Raw genomic sequence first — 26,877 nt, forward strand, 5'->3', positions numbered from 1 at the left:
GTCTCCTGATCAGGTGCCCCATAGACACCCCATCAATAACTCCACAGATCTTTCTTCACTCACCTCAGACTCCCCCATTACTCACTCCAAAGACACCCATCAGTACCCTTAAGATCCCCATCACTCACCCTAGGGACTGCAAAAACTCACAAGACCCATCACTCACTTCACATACCCCATAACTTACCCCAACAGACCTCCAGTCAGTCGTATACCCTACAACCCCATGACTCACCCTGTAGACCCCCCCATCATGGATAACACAGACCCTCTCAAGTCACCCCACAAATCCCCTATCATTTACCCCATAGGCTGTCATTACTTACCCTACAAACCCCCATAACTCGCCTTGCAGAATTTGTCACCTCATACCCCACAGGTCCCCAGTTACCCCACAGATCTTCTATCACCCCACATCCTATCATCCTTCAGATCACCTATCATGTATCCACAGATTCTCATCATTCATCCCACGAATAACCTCTCACCCTATAGACCCACCCCCATCGCTCCTCCCACAGTCTGTCTGTCATTAACCTCATAGACCTTGAGTCATAAAACAGATGGGTACTTGAGGAACTTTGAGGAGATGACAAAGAATGAAAAAAACTGCGGATACCTGTAAACTGGCTCCTGGTGACCTGTGCAGAACAGGACTTCAGTTCAAATCCTGGTTCTGCTCAAGCCTGCAGTATAGTTTTGGAGAAATGCCTGGCTGTTAAAGCCAAAGCCAAGCACAGCCACCTTCTGGCCATTGCACTTAACTCTCCATGCCACTTATTATCCCTTTGATCTTGAGCATGTTTCTCCTTGACCTTCAGTGCTTTCACATGTAAAATTCTCATAAGGGTACCTACCTCATTGGATTTTTATGCAGATTAAAAGAATTAATATATGTAGAGCGCCTGGCATACACTTTGTATTTGTTGAATGGAAGAATAAATAAATGAAAGAGAAAGTTCTCCCCAGGACTATGACAAGGACCTCCTTTTTTATCTCCTTGCTTCCAGTAAGCAGTCTTTCCAGCCAAGGCCCTCTCCACAACCAAGACAGGAATGTGACCACATTATATCCCCATTTAAAACCTGGGATCCAGTGCTGCCATCAGGATTGAACTCCAGAATCCAGGCTAGTGTTTTGCTCATCCCACCCTGTGGTAATTGTAATGAGAAGCAGACTCTCAAATTCCTAATTTCCTTCAGAAAATCCAGCGGACCCATAAGAAGTGTTATTTACTCAAGCACATGGATCAGAAGAAAAATGCCAAAAACCCTTCTCTGGCTTACAAAAAAAAAAATTCTCCAGTATTTATACCTTCTAAAAAATTGACATCCATGTAATAATAATACCGAGGAAACAATTACTTTAAAAGATACCAAAATAGGGGCTCCTCGGTGGTTCAGTTGGTTAAGTGTCTGCTGGGATCGTGACCCCAGGGTCCAGGGATCAAACCCTGAGTTGGGCTTCCTACTCAGCAGGAAGTTCGCTTCCCACCACCCCCACACACCCCTCCACTCCAGCTCGTACTCTATCACTCTCTCTCTAAAAAATAAATAAAGGGTGCCTGGGTGGCTCAGTGGGTTAAAGCCTCTGCCTTTGGCTCAGGTCATGATCCCGGGGTCCTGGGATCAAGCCCCATGTCGGGCTCTTTGCTCAGCAGGGAGCCTGCTTCCCCTCCTCTCTCTCTGCCTACTTGTGATCTCTGTCAAATAAATAAATTTTTTAAAAAATCTTTAAAAAAATAAAATCTCGGTGCGCCTGGGTGGCTCAGTGGGTTAAGCCGCTGCCTTCGGCTCAGGTCATGATCCCAGGTCCTGGGTTCAAGCCCCACATCGGGCTTTCTGCTCAACAGGGAGCCTGCTTCCTCCTCTCTCTCTGCCTGCCTCTCTGCCTACTTGTGATTTCTCTCTGTCAAATAAATAAATAAAATCTTTAAAAAAAAATAAATAAAATAAAAAAATAAAATCTCTTTTAAAAAGATACCAAAATAGAATTGCGGGCTTCTCTAGAAAGTTAATGTTAAGAGTAGCAGGGGCACCTGGGGTGGCTCAGTGGGTTAAAGCCTCTGCCTTCGGCTCAGGTCATGATCCCAGGGTCCTGGGATCCAGCCCTCTATCCGGCTCTCTGCTCAGCAGGGAGCCTGCTTCTGCCTCTCTGCCTACTTGTGATCTCTGTCTGTCAAATAAATAAAATCTTTTTTAAAAATGTTAAGAGTAGCATTCATACAATACTGCAACAATAACTGAAGTCCAGGCATCTTACAGGACTCCTTTGTTAGGAATTATGTTTGTAAGGGCAGTCTGTGTTTTGTCCAAACCAGATGGATATTCAGTGAAGTGAGATGAATTCCTTCATGTATTTGGTGATTTGAGGAATCTAAAGTGTGTTCAATCAGCTGATATTTAGTAGACATACACTGTTTAATAACAGGACTGACCTCAACGTCTTGCAAGGATCAAATAAAATGAAGGCAAACTTAAAAAGCTAGGACCTCCAGAGAGCATAAAAATGAATTTTTTAGTAAATTATTTATTGAAATACATCATTCGGGGGTGCCTAGGTGGCTCAGTCAGTTAAGCATCTGCCTTCAGCTCAGGTCCTGATCTGGGGTTCTGGGTTGGAGCCCCCACATAGGGCTCCCTGCTCAGCAGGGAGTCCCCTTTTCCCTCTGTCTGCCCCTTCCCTGGCTTGTGCACACTCTCTCTCCCTCTCTCAAATAAATACAATCTTTAAAAAAAAAAAATATATATATATATATATATATAAATCATGGAGACAGAAACTGCAAAAGTCATATATGTACATGGAAACTTTTTTTGTGGAGATTTTATTTATTTGACAGAGCTCACACGTAGGCAGGGGTGGGGGGGAGGCTCCCTGCTGAGCAAAGAGGCCAATGCGGGGCTCGATCCCAGAACCCTGAGATCATGACCTGAGCCGAAGGCAGAGGCTTAACCCACCCAGGTGCCCCATGTAAACTATTTTTTAAAGATTCTGGAAAAGGGATTATTTTTCCATTCAGCAGGCTCATTTGAAGCAAGGGCCACAGGCTTTTGAAATAGATGACATCATCTTTAAAGGAGAGGCACGAGGCAACTCCGGGCGGGATGTGGGGCCTGACGTCATCGCACGGCAGATTCTTTCCCTGCCCACTTCTCTCGCCCGAGTAGATCGTCACTGTAACACGTAGGTGAATCTGGAATTAAGCTGCCCAGACAACCAAACCGCTGGCGAGGGGAGGCGGGACCTCAGTATGCGCCTGCGCATTGTTGGAAGTGAGGCACAATGCACGGCTTCTGGGGGCGGGACACCTGGCAACAGCATTTTAAGCGCGTGCGCAGAGGCCATCTCCACCCTGTGCCTGGCGGGAGGGGCAGCGGGGGGGCAGGGTCTCACAGCGCCCTCTGCGCCTGCGCCGGGCCACAAGGTGGGGCCGCGGGCGCCCGAACTGTGGAGTCCGCACAGAGGTGGGGGGCAACGGTCAACCGTCGCCCCGAGGCGGGTGGCGGCGGGATGGCGTCGGCCTCTGGAGCCTCGGATTTGGTCGGCTCTGGAGCGCCCCCACCTGGCGGGGGAGCCCAGGCGGCGGCGGCTGAGGAGGAGGAGCGAGAGGTGGTACGGGTCCGAGTCAAGGTGAGGCTGACAGTTGGTCGGCCGGCCCTCCTGGGGTGCCCAGGGGAGGGGAAAGCGGTGATTCTCTCAGACCGGAGGGCGGGAACCGAGATTTGGGGTGTTAACTTGAGGGGCGAGGCTTGAGGGCAGAGTGATAGTGGTGGGGACAGGGGTGGGGGAGTGGGGGCTGGACCTAGAAATGCTGGGCAGGCCCTGAGGACCTAGGGACTGAAAATGGAGGGGTAGGGGCCTGAGGAATGGATAGGTGGAGATCATGGGTAGAGAGGAGGGGCCATAGGGCTGGAGGAGGGGCCTTAAATAGTTGAAGGGGGGCTGTTGGTGTCTGAAAGGAGGTGCTGAAGTCAATTAACATGTAGAGACATGTACCTATGTGCACATTTACAATCTCACCCGGGATGAGCTGACGTGCTTATCGGGAAGACAGCTAAATCAATGAGATGCTTTGGACACTGGTGAATGTCAAGAGGAGATAACGAAAAAGCTTTTGAACTAGGGAGTTCCTTTAGCCAGGGTTGTAGCAGGAAGTCCCTAGAAAGGTATTGAAGGGGCAGAGACCCAGGTAAAAAGATACAAGAGCAAAGGCAAAGGCTGGGAGGTGGGGATGAGCCTGGCATGTTCCCTTAGGTTCCCATATTGCTGGAACAAGAGAACAAGGGCAGGGGTGGGTAGGGGGTAAAACAATGAGATAAAAGAGAAGCAGATTGGGAAGGGCCTCTGGCATGTGTTCTAAGAAAGCTGTTGCCATACATAGCTCCAGCAAGTGGTGATGGTGGTTCCGACTAGGGTTGTGGCACTGGTGTTGGTGAGAAAGTAGATTCTGGAAAGAAGTTAACAGGTCACCTCAGGGTAATACAGGAAGCTCTAAGGTAGAGGTTTGGGAATTCAGAAAAGAGATCATACCTGAGCTCTGAGCTCTGGGTGAGCCCGTTGGAAGAAAGTGGGAAGGACTTTCCAGACGGGGGATCAGCACAAGCAAAGGCCCGCAGCCAGGATGTGTTCAAAGTAACTTCCAGCAGTTTGGTAGCACCAGAGTGTAAAGTTCAAAAAAGCTGACTGAAGAGAGGCTGGCCAGCGTCCTATAGGCCCACCTTTTGGGCACCCTGGGGTTGCCTCTGAAGAGATTTAAGCAGGGAAGTATTGTAAGTAGATGTGCCAAATTGTTGCAGCACTGAGTATTGATTTAATGGGAGCCAGACTGGACCTGGTGATCCTGACAACCATCGGGACAAAGAAGAAGAATTGGGTCCTTGGACCATTGCAGTAGCCTCCTTCTCACTGGATTGCTGCTTTCTCCCTTACCCCCACAGCCTGTTCTCTTAAGAGCAGCTGGAAGGATCCTGTTAAATCCTAAGTCAGATCACGTCCCCTCTCTGCACAGAACCCCCCTCCAAGTCTTACCCCTCACTCAGAGCAAAAACCAAAGCCCATAACCCAGAACACCTGCTTCCATGTGCCCCTGCCCACAACTTGTCTGACCTTGCCTCCTATCCATCACTCTGCCTGCTTCAGTGTGGTGATGTGGCCCCTGATGGCCCACTCTGTGTCTTATCTCCCCAGAAGTGTGAGAGCTTTTTGTCACCTGAGTTCCGCTCTTTCGCCGTCGACCCCCAGATCACCTCGCTCGATGTATTACAGCACATCCTCATCCGAGCCTTTGATTTGAATGGGTGAGTTATGGGATGCTGGGGGACTGACCATGGGGCCACCCACTTCAACAGTGGTTGTTTGGCTTTTTTGTTGTTGTTTGTTTGTTTCATTATTACAAATCCCACAGTGAACTGCCACATTTGCATATCCTAGAGTATTTGGGGAAATCTAGTCATAGGCTAAATTCCTAGCAGTGGTATTGCTGGACTAAAGGGTGTGTGCTTTTTAAAATTTCAACAGCTATTTCTAAAATGCTCTTCAGCTAGGTTTTTGCCAATTTATAATCTCCCCAGCAACATATAAAATGCCTCTTTCCCTAAGAAACACTGGTTACTAGAAAGCATTGGAAAATTTGCTGCCCTGATAGATGAAAAGTGGTGTCTCTTGGGGACAGGTGTGATGGTTATTTTGTTGTGATTGTTATTTTAGAGGAATACAAGCACATGGTAACAAATTCAGAGAGTACAAAAGTGATGTCTACTTGGGATGTTTCCATGGTTACAATAGTTAAACAACATTCTTCATCACATAGTTGCTCAAGTGTATCTGAAGAACAAATTCTTAGTTGTTAGTTGACTTTTTTGGGTAAACATTTTTTGCTGTGAAAAATAACAAACACACAGCTTGCTTTATTTTTTATGCAGTAAGAAAGCTGTTTTCTTCCCACTTCTGTCCCTCAACTACTCTGTCACCCTCCCTAGAGGGGGCCAACATTTTAAGCTTTCAGTGTGCCCTCTAGATACCAGCAGGTGTGTATCTGTTTCTGTGTTTGTGTAACAAAGCAGAGGTACACTGTCTGACCTCAGACAGCCCGAAATCCTTGGCACTGTACCCAACACATAGTAGAGAGTTGTTCCACATCATCTCTGCCTTCCCTGGCTTTTCATGGAAACTGTCCCTGGGCCCTCCATGGCACTGGGAGCACTTGAGAGCTGCCACACTTCCTCTGTCCAGGAAGAAGAACTTTGGCATCAGCTACCTGGGCCGGGATCGGCTGGGGCAGGAAACTTACCTCTCACTCCTGTCTGACTGGGACCTCAGCACAGCCTTCGCCACTGCCTCCAAACCTTACCTGCAGCTGCGGGTAGACATTCGGCCCACCGAGGACAGTGAGTACCCGGCAGAGCCCTGGGGGCCCTGCTCTGGGACCCACCCTTTCCCCCATGGGATCACTCCACACCTTACAGTACACTCCCTCACAGTGGGCTTGAGAGGAAAAAGGTGTCTGAGGTCCACATCCTGGCTTGGCCACTGGGCCCCAATTTCTTCACCTGTAAAGTAGAAATAATAGTATCTTGGGGCCATGATGAGGATTAAACAGGAAAATTCATGTAAAATCCCTGGAATGATACATGGCTGCATAATGAATGCTCAAAAAATATTAGCTCTAGGGGCACCTGGGCATCTCAGTCGGTTGAGCATCCAACTCTTGGTTTCAGCTCAGGTCATGATTTCAGGGTTGTGAGATGAAGCCCCATGTACAGCTCTGCGCTCCCTGCAGAATCTGCTTGAGATTCTCTGTCTGTCTCTCTTTCTCTCCCTGCCCCTCTCCCTCTATCTCTCCCCCAACTCTCTCTAAAATAAAAATATTAGGGGCGCCTGGGTGGCTCAGTGGGTTAAAGCCTCTGCCTTCGGCTCAGGTCATGGTCCCAGGGTCCTGGGGTCGAGCCCCGCATCGGGCTCTCTGCTTGACAGGGAGCCTGCTTCCTCCTCTCTCTCTGCCTGCCTCTCTGCCTGCTTGTGATCTCTGTCAAATAAATAAATAAAACCTTTAAAATAAATAAATAAAATAAGAATATTAAAACAACATTAGCTCTAATGATTTATCATATTAGATTTACTATTATATAATCTAGTAATATAGGGTATAATTATATGATGCAGCGTAACAATAGAAATGTAGTATTGTATGTTTCCATTATAATAACACATAACTCTACAATGCTGATTATAATAATGATGGTTGTATTCATTCATTCATTCATCCTGTGCACATAATCATTTGTTTGCACTCATGCTCACTCATTCATTGTTCCCTTGTTTTCTCAGCCACTTCCTCTCTTCTCATATTTGTTCCCTGACTCTCACCTGTGTTGGCCCCTGGAAGCACACAGATAAATTAAGACATGGGTCCAAAAATTTGATTACAAACCATATATTAGATGATAATATTGTCAGTGTTAAATGTCCTGGGTATGGTAATGGTATCACAGTTATTGAAGGAAGAGCCCCTTGTTCTCAGGAAAAACACAGTTGAGTATTAAGGGGTAAAGTGTCATGATGTCTGCAAATAATTCAGCAAAAAGTAGTATGTATTTGGGCACCTGGGTGGCTCAGTCAGTTAAGCGGCCAGCTCTTGATTTCAACTCAGGTCATGATCTCAGGGTCCTGTGGTCAAGCCTCACGTCGGGCTTTACGATCTGTGGGGAGTCTGCTCAAGCATTCTCTCTCCCTCTGCCCCTCTGTCCGTTTGTGCTCGCACACTCTCCCTCTCTCTCTCTCTCTCTGAAATAAGTAAATAAATCTTTTTAAAAAATAATATGTATCTATACGGAGAGAGCAAGATGAAGCAAGTGTGACGAAAAATGTGAATAGTTAGGCGAGCTAGTTGAAGGATGTATGGGTATTCAATGAAATCATCTTTTTAACTTTATTGTAGATTTGAAATTTATTTATTTATTCAACAGAGAGAGAAAGAACACAAGCAGGGAGAGCAGCTGGCAGAGGGAGAGGGAGAAGCAGGCTCCCCATTGAGGAGAGACCCCAACATGGGGCTCCATCCCAGCACCCTGGGATCATGACTAGAGCTGAAGGCAGATGTTTAACCAACTAAGCCACCCAGGCACCCTTGACATTTTTTAAAGTAAAATTTTGGGGGCTCCTGGGTGGCTCAGTTAAGCCTCTGCCTTCGGCTCAGGTTATGATCTTGTGGTCCTAAGATCGAGCCCTGCCTTGGGCTCTGCGCTCAGCGAGGAGTCTGCTTCTCCCTCTTCCTCTGCCCCTCGCCCTGTTCATGCTCTCTCTCTCTCTCTCTCTCAAACAAACAAAATCTTCGGTCATCTGGGTGGCTCAGTCAGTTGAGCATCCAGCTCTTGGTTTCAGCTCTGGTGATGGTCTCATGGGTCATGGGATCGAGCCCCACATCCATCTCCATGCTTAGTGGGGAGTCTGCTGGGAGGTTCTCTCCCTCTGTCCCTCCCTCCACTGTCTCTGTTTCTCTTTCTCTAAAATGAATAAATAAATCTTTTAAAAATAAAATCTTGGGGTGCCTGGGTGGCTCAGTGGGTTAAAGCCTATGCCTTCAGCTCAGGTCATGATCTCGGGGTCCTGGGATTGAGCCCCGCATTGGGCTCTCTGCTCAGCAGGGAGTTTGCTTCCTCCTCTCTCTCCACCTGCCTCTCTGCCTACTTGTGATCTCTGTCTATCAAGTAAATAAATAAAATCTTTAACAAAAATAATAAAATCTTTAAAAATAAGTAATAAAATAAAATAAAAAGTTGTGGAGTGAAAGACATGATGCACTGCTTCAGGAAATTCACGTGCCCATTTAGGATGACTGAGGTCTTTTAAGGATGTCCTAGTAACATATAAATAGCTAACATGTGTTGAACACTTAGAACCATTCTACACACATGATATTTATTCATTTGATTGTCAAAACAACCTTACAAGGTAGGCATGACAGTCATTCCTATGTTATAGTTGAGGAAACCAAGGCTCAGAGAGGGGAACAGGACTTGTGCATGTCACACAGACAGTAAGTGCAAGAGCAGGATTTGAACCCAGGTGGTGGCCAAACTAGCTTCAGATTCCTTGCTTTTAACCATTTGATTCTATGAAATCGTGGGCTTGTTAAGATTGGCAGCCTTGGGACACCTGGGTGGCTCAGTTGGTTGAGCGGCTGCTCAGGTCATGATCCCAGTGTCCTGGGATCGAGTCCCACAACAGGCTCCTTGCTTAGCAGGGAGCCTGCTTCTCCCTCTGCCTCTGCCTACCACTCTGCCTGCCACTCTGTCTGCCTGTGCTCACTCTCTCTCTCTCTGACAAATAAATAAAATCTTTTAAAATTTAAAAAAAAAAGATTGGCAGCCTTGAGAAAAAGAGCAAGAGGTAGAGAGAGGGACAGAAAAACTGGAGTCAGGGAGAAAGATAGTGACAGAAATGGGGAGAGGGACAAAAGGCGAAGACAGGTAGCCAGAGACAGGAACTTCTGCCAGATTAGCCCTGGGTGCTTAGCTCAATCACTTAACTAATTCCTGAAGCTTTGGTTTCCTCACCTGCAAAATAGACACGGAAGCACTGTTTCAGTAAAGAAATCAAATCTGCATAGCTAATAAACATGAAGAAAACCCCAGCTGCATAAGAACTGAGAGGACTGCAGGGACGCCTGGGTGGCTCAGTTGGTTTAGCCTCTGTCTTTGGCTCAGGTCATGATTTCAGGGTCCTGGGATCAAGATCTGAGTCTGTCTCCTTGCTCAGGGGGGAGTCTGCTTCTCTCCGTCAAATAAATGAATAAAATCTTTTAAAAAAATAAAAAGAACTGAGAGAGATGCAAATAAAGCAGAGAGATGGACCCTTCTCAATTTGGCAAAAAGACATTTAAACATTTTTTTGTTTATAGAATCAACTTTTCAGTTATTGATGAGTCCGTTCTTTTCCTACTGTTGTCTCCTTTACCACATTCCTGCATTTGGTAAACAAACCTGTTTCTGAATTCCTGGTCTTCTTACAGTTGATCTCTTTGTTATTTTTTTTTTTTAAGATCTTATTTATTTGACAGAGAGAAACACTGTGAGAGAGGGAGCACAAGCAGGGGCAGTGGGAGAGGGAGAGGGAGAGGCAGGCTTCCCACTGAGCAGGGGACCCAATGCAGGGCTTGATCCCAGGACCCTGGGATCATGAACTGAGCCAAAGGCAGACCCTGGGATCATGAACTGAGCCAAAGGCAGACGCTTAACAGAGTGAGCCACGCAGGTGCCCCACACTGTGCCTAATCTTGATCCCCTACCCTTTTGCCCTGCAGGAACCACTTTGATTAGCTTGATGTGTAATTTTGCAGCTCCTTTCCTTATTCGTACACATATACACATATTTATCCACATATAAATATAAGTATATTCCTGTTTGTACACATAAACAAATGGTATGTGTTTAACACAAATGGTCTCAAACTATATGTTTATAAGTATCCAATAGATGGGGCTCTTATTAGAAATATTATTAATGACGTTCTTGTGACCATGTTCATGACTGTGAAAGCAACAAGCATGTTGTGACAACTTGGAAGGCCAGTCCCTCTTTCCGGTAAGAAGTCTGTTTCTGCCACCTCTACAAAGGGAAGATTAGCAAGCCTAAGCCTTCCACCAATTTGTGCAGTTGTGATATGAATCCTCTTTCTGTCACATGGACTGCAAATATTTTTTCCCGGGTTATCTTTTGTTTTATGGCTTTGCTTACAGTGTCTTTTTTTTTTTTTTTGTCCTACTGAAAACTAAAATTTGTATGCAGTCTTATACATAATATCTATCTCTTCCTTTATGATTTCTGAGTATCTCCCCTTTGGAACATCTTCCCCATCCCCAAGCTTATACAAATATTCTCCTATGTTTTCTTCTAATGTGCTTGTTACTTTTTTTTTTTACATATAAATCTCTACTCTGTGAACATTATAATAAGTACACCTGGTTCTTTAAAAAAATGCCAGATAAACAGTCAGTTATGCCAGCATCATTTATTAAGAACCACCATGTTTACACTGATTTGAAATGACACTTTTATCATATACTGAGTTCCCATGTGTACTTGGCATTTATTTCTGGGCTATTTACCGCATTCCACCAGTTGGCTCCATTTGTCTGTTGCTGTGCTAACACCATATTTTTATCACAGTGGTTGTGTGGTTAATTTTAATAAGGCAAGCATTGCCATCCTCCCACTGTTCTTTTTCTTGGCTCTTCTTTTTCTTAACTGTTCTTAAATGTGAATTCTTTCATACGATTCTTAAAATAATTTTTATCCAGTTCCAGGAAAAACCCCATTAGATTTCTGATTGGCATTGCACAGAATTTATATATTAATTTAGGGCTTGGGAAGTTTGACAGTTTTATCGGAAAATGTAGTACACACAGCATCTATTATGTAATAGCACAAGCAGGGCCTGGGACAGCACCCCATAATGAAATATTTGGATGCTTCTCCAGGGAAATGTGTATGCGTTCACACTTAGTAGGTTATATAAAGACTATGTATAGTCTTATGGCAGTTCGGATCAGGCACTGCCACTGGATGTTTGTGCTTGTAGAAATCCTTTGCCATTCTATTCATGGGTTCTTTCTTTTTTTTAATCAATGTAGAATGTCTTTCTTTTCCTGTAATACTTCTGGCCTTGAGCAGTGCTCTTCCTGACATTCACATGGCTGCGCTCGCTTTCTGTTTGTTGGTGTTTGCCAGGAATACCTTTAGGTTTCTTCAACTTTCAGCCTTTCTTTGTCACTTAGTTTTAGGTATGTCTCTCACAAAAACCCTATACCAGCATTTATGTTTTCTTAAGCAATTGACAGTGAACTCTTTCTCCTTGCAGTCTCTCCCACCCTCCCAGGCCCTTGAAATGGAAGCTTTGGAACACTTTTAATTCTTATTTTTTACTCTTTTTTTTTTTCTTATTTTTTACTCTTATCCCTAACCTTTAACTTCTGCATTTTGGTTAGATAATAATTTCTTTTTATTTGTAGATAGATAGATAGATAGACAGATAGATGGAAATTTCTTTTTAAATTCCAGGCTATCATATTTTCTTTATAGTACATCACTTATGTTTCAGGAATCCCACAAATCATGGTACCTTTGTCATTTCATGTTTAATTATACATATTAAAAACTTGGGGACTGTTGCCATTTATCCTCCCTTTCGCCTTCCCCCGCTTGGAGCCCTGGTAGTCATTCGGTAGTCATTTGCTTAGAGAACTTCTTGTTCTCCAACAAAGTGCATGGCCATGTTGGATGTACTCCAGTGACCAAAAATGTCTTTTCTTCGCCATGATAGATGCGTACTATCTTGGCTGGGTGGGGGCCCTCGCATCTCCAGGCTTTCTGCTCAGTGCTCCATGGATGTGGCAAGCCATTGTCTTCTTGCTTCCAGAATTGAGGAACCAAACTACTTGCATCTTAAGTCTCCAGGACTTGTCCTCCAGGTCTCTCTACATTGTCACTCAAATCATCAAGCTCTAGCTCTGTACCTTGAACGGGTTCTTCTATTTGGTCTTTCAGACCATTAGTTTGACCGTCTTCCTTTTGCCTATTAAGTGTTTTCATACTTTGTTTCCCAAGTACTACTCTGGCAGCTGTTGGGAGAGTGGAGAAAAGCAAAGAGGCAGTTTCAGGTGAGAGATGTGGTGACTCAGATAGGTGACAAGGCAGAGAGGAGAGGAGAGGTGGAATTGAAGTATGTTATGCATATGGAAGCCCCGGGGCTTAGTGAGTTTGGCCCTGGGATTTAAGAGAGTGGTAGGTGGCAAGGATGTCTCACAGGTTTCTGGCTCAAGCAATTGAACAGATAGAAGATCAGAGGAGGAGGTCGTATCCAGAGTGAACCTTGAGCTCTCCTTCTGGACTCCAGAGGCGCTCAGTGCTCTATGAGACACCCAAGGGGAGGCAGTGACATTCAGATATGGCCTAGGGTTTACTCCTCCCTCACTGCTGTGGGAGAAGGTACAGTGGATCCCATGGACAGGCTGCTTAGGGACAGCATTGGCCTGCAGTGACAATGGCTTAAACAAGTCCAAGTTGATTTGTTTCATACAGTAGAGTTTGAAATCCACTGGGCATTGCTGTTGTCAGTTTGGCAGCTCTGGGGCCCCAGGGCTGACATCTCTTAAGTCTCTCGAACTTTCCTTCATGTGGCCACTGCCACTTCAGCCATACATCACAGGTGGGGTGGGACAGGTGGGACAACCTTTTTTGTCATCATGAAATCAGAATGATCATGGTAATCTGTACCAGTTGTAGGATGGAGACTAGCGTGAATACAAGGTTAAGCGTTTGGGCTCTCGAGCTTTGGGCCTGGGCTTCAAATTTAGTTCTTTCACTTACTAGCTATGATGCTGAAGTCAACTATCTCATGTGCCTATTTCCTTATGGAAAGAATGGTGTTAATAATAGTGCCTAACTGGGGGCGCCTGGCTGGCTCAGTCAGTGGAGCATGTGACTCTTGATATTGGGTTGTGAGTTTAAGCCCCATGTTGGGTGTGGCAGTTACTCAGAGATAAGAATCTTTAAAATAATAATAATAGTAAGAGTAATAATAGTACTGGGTGCCTGGGTGGCTCAGTTGGTTAAGTATCTGCCTTCAGCTCAGGTCATGATCTCGGGGTCTTGGAGTCGAGCCCCGCATCAGGCTCCCTGCTCAGAGGGGAGTCTGCTTCTCCCTCTCCCTCAGTCCCTCCCCGCCCCATTCATGCTTGCAACTCTGTCTCAAATAAATAAAATCTTTAAAAAAAATAATAGTGCCTAACTTAGAGGAAGGATGTTAATATTAAATGGGTCCATACTTGCAAAGGGTTCAGAACACTTCCTGGCATAAAGTGAAGCCCTTGTCGCAGTGCTTGGCACGTAGTAAGTGCTCAGTAACTGTTACTTTATCCCACTAAAATACTGCTTAGAGTCTGCTGAGCTGTTTTGTGGGACAGTTACCAAAAAAGAATTGTTCACGGTTTTATGTTTTACCTGATTTAGATGACGTGGGAAGAGAGGGCGGGAGTCATTCACTGCCCCGTGGGTGTCCTAGCTTTGTTAGGAGACGAACCCAGCCTTGAGGTGTGGGCCTCTCATCCCGGTTCTGGTATCATGTCATTCTGTGTGCCTAGGCCCTCTGCTGGAAGACTGGGACATAATCAGCCCCAAGGATGTCATTGGCTCCGATGTGCTCCTGGCTGAGAAAAGGTCATCACTGACGACAGCTGCCCTGCCCTTCACACAGTCCATCCTCTCTCAGGTGGTTTCAGGGACCCCTGTGGCCAGCTGCAGGGGGAGGGCAGGCCCACGTGGTACCCCTGGTTCTGAGCATGCTGGCTGGCACCTGCCCGTAGCCTGCCCAGCTGACTGGTGGCCTTTCTCCCTCCTTCACAGGTGGGCCGCACCTTGTCTAAGGTCCAGCAGGTGCTAAGCTGGTCATATGGGGAAGACGTCAAGCCCTTCAAGCCTCCCCTGAGCGATGCTGAGTTTCACACCTACCTGAACCATGAGGGCCAGCTCTCGCGCCCTGAGGAGCTGCGCCTGCGGATCTATCACGGCGGTGTTGAGCCCTCCCTGCGAAAGGTGAGCCGCCTCGGTCACTCATCAGATCTGTCACTCCCGCAGTTGTGACTAGCTCACGAGACACACACACAGTGGACCTTGCTGTCATGGGGTGGCATGGAGTGGAGCCGTTCCAGGGCAGCCAGCCCTCCCGAGGGAGGCGCTGGGAGGCAGAGGTAGGAAGGCCGACTCTTCCAAGGGAAGACAAAGGCCCCAAGGCAGCAGGGTGGGGGCCACATCCACTAGGATGTGGTGGCTCATTTGTCGAGCCTCAGCCTTCTCCCTGTTGTCCCTGGCCAGGTGGTGTGGCGGTACCTACTGAACGTGTACCCAGATGGGCTGACGGGCCGTGAGCGGATGGACTACATGAAACGCAAGAGTCGCGAGTATGAGCAGCTCAAGAGCGAGTGGGCACAGCGAGCGAGCCCCGAGGACTTGGAATTCATCCGCAGCACAGTCCTCAAGGATGTGCTGCGGACAGACCGGGCCCACCCCTACTATGCGGGGCCTGAGGACGGCCCGCACCTGCGGGCGCTGCACGACCTACTCACCACCTACGCCGTCACGCACCCGCAGGTGTCCTACTGCCAGGGCATGAGCGACCTCGCCTCGCCCATCCTCGCCGTCATGGACCACGAAGGCCATGCCTTCGTCTGCTTTTGTGGCATCATGAAGCGCCTGGCTGCAAACTTTCATCCCGATGGCCGCGCCATGGCCACCAAGTTTGCCCACCTCAAGCTGCTACTGCGACATGCTGACCCTGACTTCTACCAGTACCTACAAGAAGCCGGGGCCGACGACCTGTTCTTCTGTTACCGCTGGTTGCTGCTTGAACTCAAGCGCGAGTTCGCCTTTGACGATGCCCTCCGCATGCTCGAGGTCACCTGGAGTTCGCTGCCCCCCGATCCTCCTGAACATGAGGTAGAGCTTGTCGGACCCCCCAGCCAGGTGGCAGACACTGGCTTCAGTGGCCACAGGGGGCGGCCTGTGCGACAGAGGCACATGCTGAGGCCTGCCGGGGGAGGAGGCGGTGCTTTCGACGATGCTGTTGACCATTTGGTCACAACCAGCCAGGGGCCTGGTGGCGGGGGGCGTCTCCTGAGACAAGCCAGTCTGGATGACCTCCAGCAACTCAGGGATAACACGGGCTCCAGGAGGGACCCTCTGGTCCAGCTGCCCCACCCAGCTGCCCTCATCAGCTCCAAGTCCCTCTCTGAGCCCTTGTTGAACTCCTCAGACCCACTCTCCTCGTCTTCCCGCCCTGATTCCCCTTCCTCCTCATCTCCGCCGTCCACTCAAGAGGCCTCTCCCACCGGTGATGTGGCTGCAGGATCCCCCTTGATGCCAGAGTTGGGCTCCCCACAAGAACCTGGGAAATCCCTGCCACCCCCACCCCCACTGGGCTTGCCCCCGCCCCAGGAATTTGGCCGAGGGAACCCATTTATGCTCTTCCTCTGCCTTGCCATCCTGCTGGAGCACCGTGACCACATCATGCGCAACGGGCTAGATTACAACGAGCTGGCCATGCACTTTGACCGCCTTGTGCGGAAACACCACCTGGGGCGCGTCCTGCGCCGGGCCAAGGCTCTCTTTGCTGATTACCTACAGTCAGAGGTGTGGGACTCCGAGGAGGGGGCCGAGGCCACAGCCCCGTCTTGATCAGGCTCCTTCCAGCCCACCATAAGTCCCACCACCAGATCTCTGTTCTTTACCATGGGGGCCTATACATGAAACCCCCAGCTCCCTGCCTGCCAGCCCTAGACCTGTTGGAGGGCAGGGCCCCTTCTCCCCACGTCTGAGAGTGTGGGGCTGTGCCTTGGCACTGCCCCATGGAGGCCACAGCCTCCTTTCTCAGTTTATGTTGTATTGTTTTTAACAACTGTACTTTGCACACACGAAGGTCACTGTGGTCTGTGTATTTCTCTACCCTCTCTCTGGTTTTTATTATAGATGGGGTCCCCAGGGGCTCCTGACCTGATGGAGTGGAAACACCTCATTTGGTGGAGGGTGGCCCCTGCTTCCCCAGTGGCAGGAGAGTGGGTGCCAAGAACTGGTTCTAGGTGAGCCCAGGTTGAGGACTGCTTGGGGGAGGCCCAAGGCTGTTTTGTGGTATATCTGCCTGCCAGTAAGGGTCTGGATTATGGCTATAAACGTACGTTTTCAGGACAGGCCCCCAAATGAGGCATGAGAGGGGGAGTCCGTGACTCCAAAAGGGCAAGTCTCATTACACAGACAGGCTACTTAGTAATGTTGGGCCACCACTTCTGCTGTTCTGCATGTCACCATTTCTAGGATCCAGACCCTCCCCTGTGAGTCTTATGCAGTAATGCTGGCAGTCCTGGGCAGGGTCTGAGGCATTTATTCTTATCACTTGCTTTGGGACCAGCTCGAGGGACAGTGGCCTTGCCATGCCTAGGGCTCTAAGTCCTAGATTGGGTTTGCAGCTCATGAGGGCCTTTTTTTTTAAAGATTTTTTTTATTTATTTGACAGAGAGAGACACAGCAAGAGAGGGAACACAAGCAGGGGCAGAGGGAGAGGGAGAAACATGCTTCCCACTGAGCAGGGAGCCCGATGGGGGGCTCAATCCCAGGACCCTGGGATCATGACCTGAGCTGAAGGTAGACGCCCAATGACCAAGGTACCTAGGAATCCCATGAGGACCTGTCTTAACTATGTTAGCAACAGAAACCATTCCTTAGCCTTCTCTATCCCATTTATATTGGCACACAAATCAAGCACTGATAAAACTCAGGGCCTAAAAGAAGTCACCTACTTATGGGGAAGGTAATGATCAAAAGAAGACCCTTTTCCCCACTTACCTTCTCAGAAGGTGGATTCTTTCATGGACCAGGTGCTGTCCTCCACAAAGGACACAGCAGATGATGGGTAGGTAACTGGGCTCGTTCAGGTTATGGCCTGGCTATGCCAGATTCTGGCCAGAAGTCATTGCTGCACTAGGCACAGAGATGAGAGGCACTGGAACTGCCATCCTCTCATCTGTCTCCCCAAGAATGCCATATGGAGCTAGAGAGAACGCTTAAGATGTTCCCATCATGCCCTAGTATTGGAGGGGAAGCTGACCATTCCTCCGATGAGGGCTTGCTTCACTGGAAGAGCTGGACAAGACCATCCTGTGTCCAGGGTACTCCAAGACTATGGGTCTAACCAAGTACGGATAAGGTGCTCAGACACACACATGCCACCCAAGAGCCAGCCAAGGTATGAGGGTATCCGGTCCTTTGAGGACCTGAAATGTCCCCTTTGTCCAGCAGCAGCTGACACCCTCTGCGTGCATTCCGTGACTAATGAGCGCAGGTATTTGAGGGGCCAGACAAGTCAATTCTGTGTATGGCAGCTTAGGACCTCTGGGGGTCAGAGGAGTCATTTCTGTGAATAGGAGATACACTGAAGGGCAGAAACCTCTATCCCTGACAATACTTGGGGCTTCTAGTTCCTGCTATGGTGGCAAACAGCACAAGCCACCGACCCCCTTGCCCAAAAGCAACCCTGGAGAAAGTACAGAGGGAAATGTGAGTTCCAGAAACTGCAACACAGCTATGGAGATCTGTGGGGAAACGGAAGGCTAACTCTAAGTGGCCTCTGTTTTGAGTGGCGCTGGCTGAAGGCAGCAAATAGGATGGGTTTCAGGTCTGGCTCTTAACTTCTCCCCCATGTTGTGTTGGGAAGGTCCTTGTCTGCCCCTTACTGTAGACATTATCCCAACCACTTCCAGTCGTCTGGGGCAGGGGACTACGATGAGGACAACAAGAACTGTGTTGAGGGAAGGAAATGAGCAGCTGGAGGCAATCATTCCTCCACCTGTCCCCCTCCAGACAGCAGGGATGGTGGTGACACCTCGGGAGACAGCCTCCTCTTGGGGTTTAAAGATGAAACCCCTATCAGAGGAACTGCCAAGTAGCTCTATTTCTGTGGCACCTGGGGCTGCCCACCCTCTGGCTCGTCTCCCCACACGTCTCTTTACCCTTTGAACTCCAGGGGACTGAGCAGAGTCCAATCTGGCCCTCAGCCTTCCCTTGAGACCTTGTACATGCCACAACAACTGCTCCTGTCTGGGGAACTTGAGCTCACCCCCAAAATGACTAGACACCGGGGCAGCATCACCACCTCCAGAGAAAATTAAACCGGATGTATTAGTTATCTACTGCTCTAGAACAAATGACCCCCAAACTTAGCAGCTTAAAACAGCAAACATTTATTTTCTCAAGCCTCTGGAGTGTCAGGAGGAATCTGGGAGCCACTCAGCTGGGTGATTTTAGCTCAGTCTCATCTGAAGTTTCAGGCAAGTTGTCAGGACTGAAGACATGACCCCTTGGCTGAAGGACCCACTTCCAACATGGCCCACTCAGGAGGCTGCTGGGAGGAGGCTTCCATTTTTCGCCACCTGAGCCTCTCCGTGGAACTCCTCACAACACATGGTCCCAACAGGCAGGCAGGAGACCATGAGCAAGACGGAACTGTAGTGTCTGTTAGAACTTAACCTCAGAAATGACATACCATCACTTCTGCTATATTTTCTTGGTCACACCAACCAACCCTAGGACAACACGGGAGGGAATTACACAGGATGTGATTCCCAACAGGCAGGGATCGTTGGGAGCCATCCTGGAGGCTGGCTAGTGTACTGGGTATGCCATATAATTATAATATAATATAATATAACAATATAATATAATATCAGAAGAAGTATTGGGCCAGACATGAGTAATTTTAAGTAAATACAATAAATAGATAAAAGTAGAATATAAAACCAGAACAAGTGATATAAAAGGGACCTAAAGAAAATAGTAGGTGTGAGTAGGATAGGAAAAAAAGGAACAGAAAAGTACTGTAAATAGAGAATACGAAATGGGATGTCCGAAGTTTTACTATAATAACAATCACAAAAATATTTAGAACACAGAGACCCTCATTGGATTTAAAAAAAAAAAAAAGGTCCCCAAAAAGAAAAACAGTCCCAACAACACCCACACAAAGATTGGGAAATGTTGAAAATGAAAAGATGAAGAGAGGATAGAGCACATTAATAAAAGCCCAAAGAAAGCTGAGATAGCCATCCCAATAATTAATAACAAAATTTAAGATCACAAAAGACAAAGGACATACACTCATTGACAGGAAAATATGTCTACCATAAACATACACACCTAAGTAGTACTGAACAATCTTTGTTTTTAAAGATTTTATCTATTAGCGCACAGTGGTGGGGGGCAGAGGGAGAGGGAGAAGCAGGAAACAGACTCCCTGCTGAGCACAGATCTTGACACAGGCTTGATCCCAGGACCCCAGGATCATGACCTGAGCCAAAGGCAGACACTTAACCAACTAAGCCACCCAGGCGCCTGTGAACATACATTTTTAAGCTTGGTATTTTATATATACACATTTATTTATTTATACATCATATTATATATATGACTTAGATATTAATATATATAAACACATTCCTATATATATGTATGGTTTTTATATATTCACATATATGTAAGAACACATTCCTGTATAACCCACACTTAACAAATGGAGAAGACTACTTTTTTTTTAAAGATTTTATTTATTTATTTGACAGAGAGAGATCACAAGTAGGCAGAGGCAGGCAGAGAGAGAGGGGGAAGCAGGCTCCCCGCTGAGCAGAGAGCCCGATGCGGGGCTCAATCCCAGGACCCTGAGATCATGACCTGAGCCAAAGGCAGAGGCTTAGCCCACTGAGCCACCCAGGCGCTCCAGAGAAGACCACTTTTATGCTTACACTTAGTTACAAAAATAGACCATGTTAGGGCACTAACACCTCGATGAATTCAAAAGTATTCAATATTAAACATTATCTCTGACCATAGTACAATAAAATTAGCAACAGCAAAAAGCTAAAAAAAAAAACCCATCTTTGAAACATTACTAAATAATCCTTAGATGAAAGAAGAAATCATAAAGGAACTTTAGAAATATTTACAACTAGGGGCACCTGGCAGGTCATGATCTCAGGGTCCTGGGATCAAGCCTTGTGTCCAGTTCTGAGCACTTTGTCTGCTTGAGAGTCTCTCCCTCTCCCTCTGCCCCTCCCTCCTGCTCTCACTCTCTTTCTCTCTCTCTTAAATAAAATGAATAGGGGTGACTGGATGGCTCAGTCTGTTGAACATCTGCCTTCAGCTCAGGTCATGATCTTGGGGTCCTCCAAGCCCCGCATTGGGCTCCCTGCTTGGCAGGGAGTCTGCTTCTCCCTCTCCCCGCATCTGTGCACGCACTCTCTTTCTTGCTCTCTCTCAAATCTAAATAAATAAATAAATACAATATATATATATATTTTTTTTTGTCAGAGAGAGAGAGGGAGAGAGAGCAAGCACAGGCAGACAGAATGGCAGGTAGAGGCAGAGGGAGAAGCAGACTCCCTGATGAGCAAGGAGCCCGATGTGGGACTCGATCCCAGGACGCTGGGATCATGACCTGAGCCGAAGGCAGCTGCTTAACCAACTGAGCCACCCAGGCGTCCCATAAATACAATATTTTTAAAAAGAAAGAAAGTAAAGGGGCCCCTGGGTGGTGCAGCCAGTTAAACACCTGATTCTTGGTTTCAGCTCAGGTCATGACCTCAGGGTCTTTTTTTTTTTTTCATTTTATTTATTCATTTGAAAGAGAGCAAACACAAGCAGGGGAGCTGCAGGCAGAGGGAGAGGGAGAAGCAGACTCCCTGCTGAGCTGGGACCCCAAAGTTGGGCTCTATCCCAGGACCCTGAGATCATAACCTGAGTCAAAGGCAGATGCCCAACCATCTGAGCCACCCAGGCACCACATGATCTCAGGGTCTTGAGATCAAGCCCCAAGTTGGGCTCTGAGCTCAACAAGTAGTTTGCTATAGTTTTTCTTCTCCCTCTCCCTCTGCCCCTCCCTGTGTTCTCTCTCTTTCTCTCTCAAATAAATCTTAAAAAAAAAAAGATTGGGGCACCTGGGTGGCTCAGTGGATTAAGCCTCTGCCTCTGGCTCAGGTCATGATCCCGGAGTCCTGGGATCGAGCCCCACATCCAGCTCTCTGCTCGCTGGGGAGCCTGCTTCCCCCTCTCTCTCTGCCTGCCTCTCTGCCTACTTGTGATCTCTATCAAATAAATAAAATCTTAAAAAAAAAAAAGATTTACAACTGGGGGCACCTGGCTCGTGCAGTTGATAGACCATGGACTCTTGATTGTGGGGTCAAGAGTTCAAGCCCCATGTTGGGCATAGAGTTTACTTAAAAATATAGAGACACCTGGATGGTTCAGTCCGTTAAGCATCTGACTCCTGATTTCATGACTTAGGTCCTGATCTCAGGGTCCAGGGACTGAGCCCCAGATTAGGCTCCATACTCGGTGGGGATTCTCCTTGGGATTCTCTCTCTCCTTCTTCCTCTGCCCTTCCTCACCCCACTCTCCCCTCACCTCATGCTCTCTCTCTCAAATAAGAATCTTAAAAAATAAAATGTTAAAAAATTTACAACTAAATAATATAAAAACACTACATGCAAATTTTGTAGATCACAGCAAAATCAGTTAAAACAAGAAACCTGTAGGTTTAAATACATTTATCAGGAAAGAAAGGTTGAAAAAGATACACTTTAAAACCAATAAAATGGTTAACTGTAGAAGGAAGAGAACAAAAGTTGGGTGCAGGATTAAAAGAGAATAAATAAAATGAGGGGCTTTTTGTATAACAACAATGAAGATGTGTTATGAACCATAGAATATGATCAGAGCTCACTTTGAGAGTCAAACGGGTACTTCTTTTTGCATAGGGCCTCAGATTCCCTGAGGGCTACCTAAGACTATTATGTATATGCACAATGTGAAATCTATTCATGTCCATCCTGAGCATAGGAGGCCTGGATATGGCAAAAGCCAGACAAGTTCATTTTGTGGATGCATACAATTGTGTACTCCAAAAGTTAACAAATCTAGTCTGTATTTGGAGGGCTGACCCTTAGAAGGACTTGGAAATGTAGAGTTTCTGAGAGCAGAGTAACCCAGTCTTCCTTGAGGGGGAGCTCAGAAACTCTGAAAGCTGGACAGGTCCACTGTGTACTGTGAAAGTCTTTGCGGATCAAGGGCTCAGGGACCCTCCATGATAACAAAAATTGTTCTGTGGATTGGAATTTACTCCCTCTGAAGACTGGGGCATGCTGTTTTGTAGAAAGCATCTCGGGCAGTCTACCAGCAGAAAAATCAAGAGACTGACTTCGGGAGGCAGTCAGATAAGGAGTAGGGCTTAAGTCAGAAATGAGAAGGAATGATGCCAGGAAAAAAGGATCCCATGACAGGCGGCTAGATGTTGGGCAGAGAAAACATAGGGATCAGCATCACACACTGAGAAAACAGAGGATCTGACGTTAAGGACTGTGAAGGGTGAGGACGACAAGTAAAGTAGGGGATAAAACATCCGATCCTTGAGGAATTCGAGAGAACTGGGGGGGGGGGTGAAGGAGGTTACAGTAATTACGTCTTGGGGACCTACAGGAAGACGACTGAGATGGTGAGGAAGACGCCAGAACCAATGGACGATATGACGTCAAGGACGGCCAGGGTGACGTCAGGGCCGGAAAAGGGTATCAGAGCGAAAAGGCTCCTGCGCACCGCTGGGCCCGCGAATGGATACGGACTCCACAGTACACCAATCGCACAAGGCTTGCCTCCCTTTCCGGAAGCATGCTGAGCTTATTGGTCCGTCTGCTCTGCCATCCCTTCCTCCCACCCCCTTGCTGGCTTCAGCCAATGAGCATGAACGCCGGTGCGCGCGGGGGACGTTTCGTGACGTGCATGCTACGTGCGCTTTATCAAGCGTCTTCCTGCGCGGCAATCTTCCCAGTCTCTCCGCTCCTGCACGGTAGCTGTTCTTCCAGTTCTTTTGCATAATTTGCAGGTAAGCAGCGCGTATCTTGTGGGCCGGCTGCTCCTGGCCTCACTGATGTGCGACGCGCCAGCCAGGAGCTAGGTGCGCGAGTGGGGAGAGCAGCGGCTTCTGACACGTAGGCTTGGGCTTCTCCCGAGTTGGTAGGTCCGTGCTGAGAGATGAAACTTTTCTTTTGGTGGGAGGCTGGCTCCTTATATCCGAGTGCGAGGAATGCTGGGAGGGAGTGGCGACGTCTGTGGCGGGAGGGACCGCGCGACAGCCGAGATTCGCGGGTGCCCTTCCCCCACCACCACGTGACCTCCGCCATCTTGTTCTGCCGGCGCGGAGGGAACGCAAGGGTGATCGGACCCTGCGCAGTGGCACAAAATGACGGGCGTGGTGGTGGTGATTTGAGCATGCGCGAAGGCCGCCCCCAAATGGCTGCTTCCCTGATCCGGCTCTGCCGATTCCCGGCTTTTTGCTGTTCTTTTAGGTCTGTGTTCAGGTGTCTCTTTGTTTTCTCTTTTTTGTAGTCTTCCTCTTTCTTTATCCTTTCGTGGTCCTGCTTTTTTCATTTTTCCTCCCTTTCATCTCTACGGTTTCTCCCACCCTTTTTCGTACTCCCTTTGCAGTACTCAAATTGACGGCCATGTCTTCTGAAGAAGGGAAGCTTTTTGTGGGAGGACTCAACTTCAACACCGACGAACAGGCTCTTGAAGACCACTTCAGCAGCTTCGGTCCTATTTCGGAGGGTGAGATACGGGCTAGTTGTATGATGAGTTGGGTGTTTGAAAGTCTGGGGCCCTTGAGTTTCAAGAACCAGAAGAAGAAAAATCAGGACCCTAGACTTTCACATATTCCTTTTTTTTTTGTTCCTAGTTCTAAGGTAATCTTGCAAGAACCCCCTAATTTTCAGTTGAGGAGTGGTGGGAGGGGTCTGTTCTCTAGGGGACACCCTTTGCGGCTTATGTTTCTTCCTACCCACATTTTTCTCTTTTTCCCCAGTGGTTGTTGTCAAGGACCGGGAGACTCAGCGATCCCGGGGTTTTGGTTTCATCACCTTCACCAATCCAGAGCATGCCTCAGATGCCATGAGAGCCATGAATGGAGAGGTGAGGTCTCCTACCTGCATAGGGGCCCTGCCCCCATCTGCCACTTGCACCATTCTTTCTGTTTTTCCCTCTGTGTCTGCTAGGGGCATCGCGGCCACCAAACCCCGCAGTGCCCACTCACAGGAGCGTGACTGCCTTCTGTTCTAGGGGGTGGAGGGCAGCGGCAGACAGAGCCGGGCTGCCTGGGAGGCGACGACTGGTCCTGCATGAGGCCGAGAAGCCACCTGTGGATGGTTGACCTGCCCTGGGCTTAGGTAGTAGAGTCTGCAGACCTGCGGGCCTGGCCCGGAGAGGACCTCGTGAGTCTTCTGGGATGGACTCTGAAGTCTCAAACCAAGAGAGGTGTCTGTCTAGCCCTAATAGTGGGGCAGCTTGTAGGAGTGGGGAGGAGAACTCAGCCTGAGTTCAGTCAAGATGTAAGTAGTAGCAGGGGGAACACGGTGGATTCAGGTCATTTTGTGGGATTCTATAGCTCCTGATAAAGCCGTTCTGGTGAAAGGAGCTTATTCTGGAACATGGCACCCAGAACCTGGTGCCCAGCAGGAGTTTCTGGGCAAAAGCCCACCTGCCCTACCCATTCTTCCTTCACCACTGCCCTGTTTGACCACCAACCCATCCTCCTTGTGTCTCCCTACGCGTAGTCTCTGGATGGTCGCCAGATCCGTGTGGATCACGCGGGCAAGTCGGCCAGGGGAACTAGAGGGGGTGCCTTTGGGGCCCATGGGCGTGGTCGCAGCTACTCTAGAGGTAAGTGCAGTGGTAAGTGTGGATATGGGGGAGAGTGGCTTATTAGTGACTTATGTCTAGACGGCTGCTTTTCAACTTTTTCTTAATCTACTGTAGGTGGTGGGGACCAGGGCTATGGGAGTGGCAGATACGACAGTCGACCTGGAGGATATGGGTATGGATATGGAAGGAGCAGAGACTATGGTGGCAGGTGGGTAGCCAAGGGATTGGGGTGCTCTGGTGGTGCTGCTTTCTTCTTAAGAGCTCAGCTGCCTGGGAGTTCATACATACTTGATTTTGGTGTTAACTAGTGTCAGTTTTTATGAATTGTAATGAGGTTTTAAGTGTGATACTGTGTTTTGAGGTGTGTATGATGCACTAGTAAATTGTAAGATAATGCAATTGTAATATGGTAGGTGGTAATAACATGTTTACCATGTTTTGTTGGTTGTATGTGTTGTGTGTGTAATATGCTATGTGCAAGTTACATGTCACGTAATTACGTGGTTTCTGTACAGTATGTGTTTGATACGTGATTTACATGTTACAGTGTGTAATAATAACAGAACGTGACAGGATATGTAAATATGTGTGGTTTTTAATACCAGGGTTTCTAGGATATGTTCTTGCTAACTGCCATGTATGTTTTCTCCCAGAAGCCAGGGTGGTTATGACCGCTACTCTGGAGGAAATTACAGAGACAATTACGACAACTGAGATGAGGCATGTGCACCTAATGTAGGTGAGGCTTATGTGTTGCCACTGAGCAGACCTCTGTCCACCAGCCCTGTCCTGTTCCACTCGAGCTTTCCTCCTGCCTGTACTTAGTTCACCTGGCCCACCTGACACCATTCCTAGGCCTCCTTTGCTCTCAGGTGCCTGTCAGCTAGTCTGCTGTTGGGAGGGGATGTCTAAAAACCTGTCTACCCTGTAATCTCTTGCCTGGGTATGGAGGAGATGAAGCGGCATTGCTCAGCAATCCTTACCAACCCTGGGAGGTGAGCATGTGTACCTCTGCCTTCCCAACATTACAATTCTCCCCTTTTTACTGTTCTCAGATACACAAGGAATAAAACTTCTGGTCCAGGATCATCCTTCCAAATGGCTGTATTTATAAAGATTTTTGGAGCTGCACTGACATCTGTTTTAGTACATCAACTTCTATTTTTGAACTGAGCTCCCAAGGTAGCTTGTCACAAAGAACTTTTAGAAAGCTCCATGTGTTTTTAAAATTTTTTTCTCTTAAATAATAATCCTGGGACTTTTGTAGAGTTTGGGTATTTTTTTCCTTCTACCAATTTTTCAGTTTGGGCTCTCAGGATTACTGATTATGGCAAAAAAATAATGTTAAGACTGGTTTTTTTTTTAAATAACGTGCATTTATCATAAGCATTTCCAAATGCAAGTACAAGAAATCAGCACAATTAGAGGTGGGGTTTTTTTTATTCAAGGTCCCCACCCTTGAGAATACAGAAGTTTCTTAGTATTTGTGAGTGTCTTTTTTTTAGTACTGGAAGAAAAAATACTCTGTTGTGTCTCACTAGCATTTTAGGATGTTCTTCACGGAGCTGATTAAAAAGTTTAAAAATGAAAAACTGA

General features: G+C 47.6%; 2 protein-coding genes across 9 annotated transcripts; both read left to right on the plus strand.

The window, feature by feature from the left end:
- The first annotated feature begins 3,432 nt into the window (after positions 1-3,432).
- LOC111150437 (TBC1 domain family member 25) lies at positions 3,433-16,470 on the plus strand. 4 transcript variants are annotated; one of them, XM_022507903.1, is made up of 6 exons: positions 3,433-3,633; positions 5,191-5,300; positions 6,235-6,389; positions 14,142-14,269; positions 14,404-14,592; positions 14,872-16,470. In XM_022507903.1, the coding sequence occupies exons 1-6, from the start codon at positions 3,514-3,516 to the stop codon at positions 16,228-16,230; spliced, it is 2,061 nt and encodes a 686-aa protein (XP_022363611.1). In that variant the 5' UTR covers positions 3,433-3,513; the 3' UTR covers positions 16,231-16,470. The 4 variants fall into 4 exon arrangements, with proteins under 4 accessions (XP_022363611.1, XP_022363610.1, XP_022363609.1 ...); XM_022507902.1 differs by having other exon boundaries at positions 5,191-5,298; positions 6,182-6,389; XM_022507901.1 differs by having other exon boundaries at positions 3,462-3,645.
- A 6,885-nt stretch (positions 16,471-23,355) lies between these two features.
- Positions 23,356-26,877, plus strand: LOC111150424 (RNA binding motif (RNP1, RRM) protein 3). Of its 5 annotated transcripts, none has more exons than XM_022507866.1 (7): positions 23,356-23,470; positions 24,073-24,192; positions 24,446-24,552; positions 25,194-25,299; positions 25,396-25,489; positions 25,935-26,020; positions 26,337-26,877. In XM_022507866.1, exons 2-6 carry the CDS (start codon positions 24,090-24,092, stop codon positions 25,993-25,995), a joined length of 471 nt encoding a protein of 156 aa, XP_022363574.1. In that variant the 5' UTR covers positions 23,356-23,470; positions 24,073-24,089; the 3' UTR covers positions 25,996-26,020; positions 26,337-26,877. The 5 variants fall into 5 exon arrangements, 4 of the variants coding, with proteins under 4 accessions (XP_022363574.1, XP_022363577.1, XP_022363575.1 ...); XM_022507869.1 differs by having other exon boundaries at positions 23,359-23,470; positions 25,938-26,020; XM_022507867.1 differs by lacking the exon at positions 23,356-23,470 and adding an exon at positions 23,510-23,933.

Source organism: Enhydra lutris, unplaced genomic scaffold, assembly GCF_002288905.1.
Source record: "Enhydra lutris kenyoni isolate GAN:26980312 unplaced genomic scaffold, ASM228890v2 scaffoldscaffold23, whole genome shotgun sequence".
Classification (NCBI taxonomy): Eukaryota; Metazoa; Chordata; class Mammalia; order Carnivora; family Mustelidae; genus Enhydra; species Enhydra lutris.

What these genes read in the sequence shown, in the direction of transcription:
- LOC111150424 (XM_022507866.1), top strand. Translation starts at nt 24,090, where the DNA reads ATGTCTTCTGAAGAAGGGAAGCTTTTTGTGGGAGGACTCAACTTCAAC. An exon ending in CTTCGGTCCTATTTCGGAGG is followed by an intron (nt 24,193 to 24,445) that starts GTGAGATACGGG and finishes CTTTTTCCCCAG; the next exon opens with TGGTTGTTGTCAAGGACCGG. An exon ending in TGAGAGCCATGAATGGAGAG is followed by an intron (nt 24,553 to 25,193) that starts GTGAGGTCTCCT and finishes CCCTACGCGTAG; the next exon opens with TCTCTGGATGGTCGCCAGAT.
- LOC111150437 (XM_022507902.1), top strand. Translation starts at nt 3,514, where the DNA reads ATGGCGTCGGCCTCTGGAGCCTCGGATTTGGTCGGCTCTGGAGCGCCC. An exon ending in TGGTACGGGTCCGAGTCAAG is followed by an intron (nt 3,634 to 5,190) that starts GTGAGGCTGACA and finishes TTATCTCCCCAG; the next exon opens with AAGTGTGAGAGCTTTTTGTC. An exon ending in TTGAGCCCTCCCTGCGAAAG is followed by an intron (nt 14,593 to 14,871) that starts GTGAGCCGCCTC and finishes GTCCCTGGCCAG; the next exon opens with GTGGTGTGGCGGTACCTACT.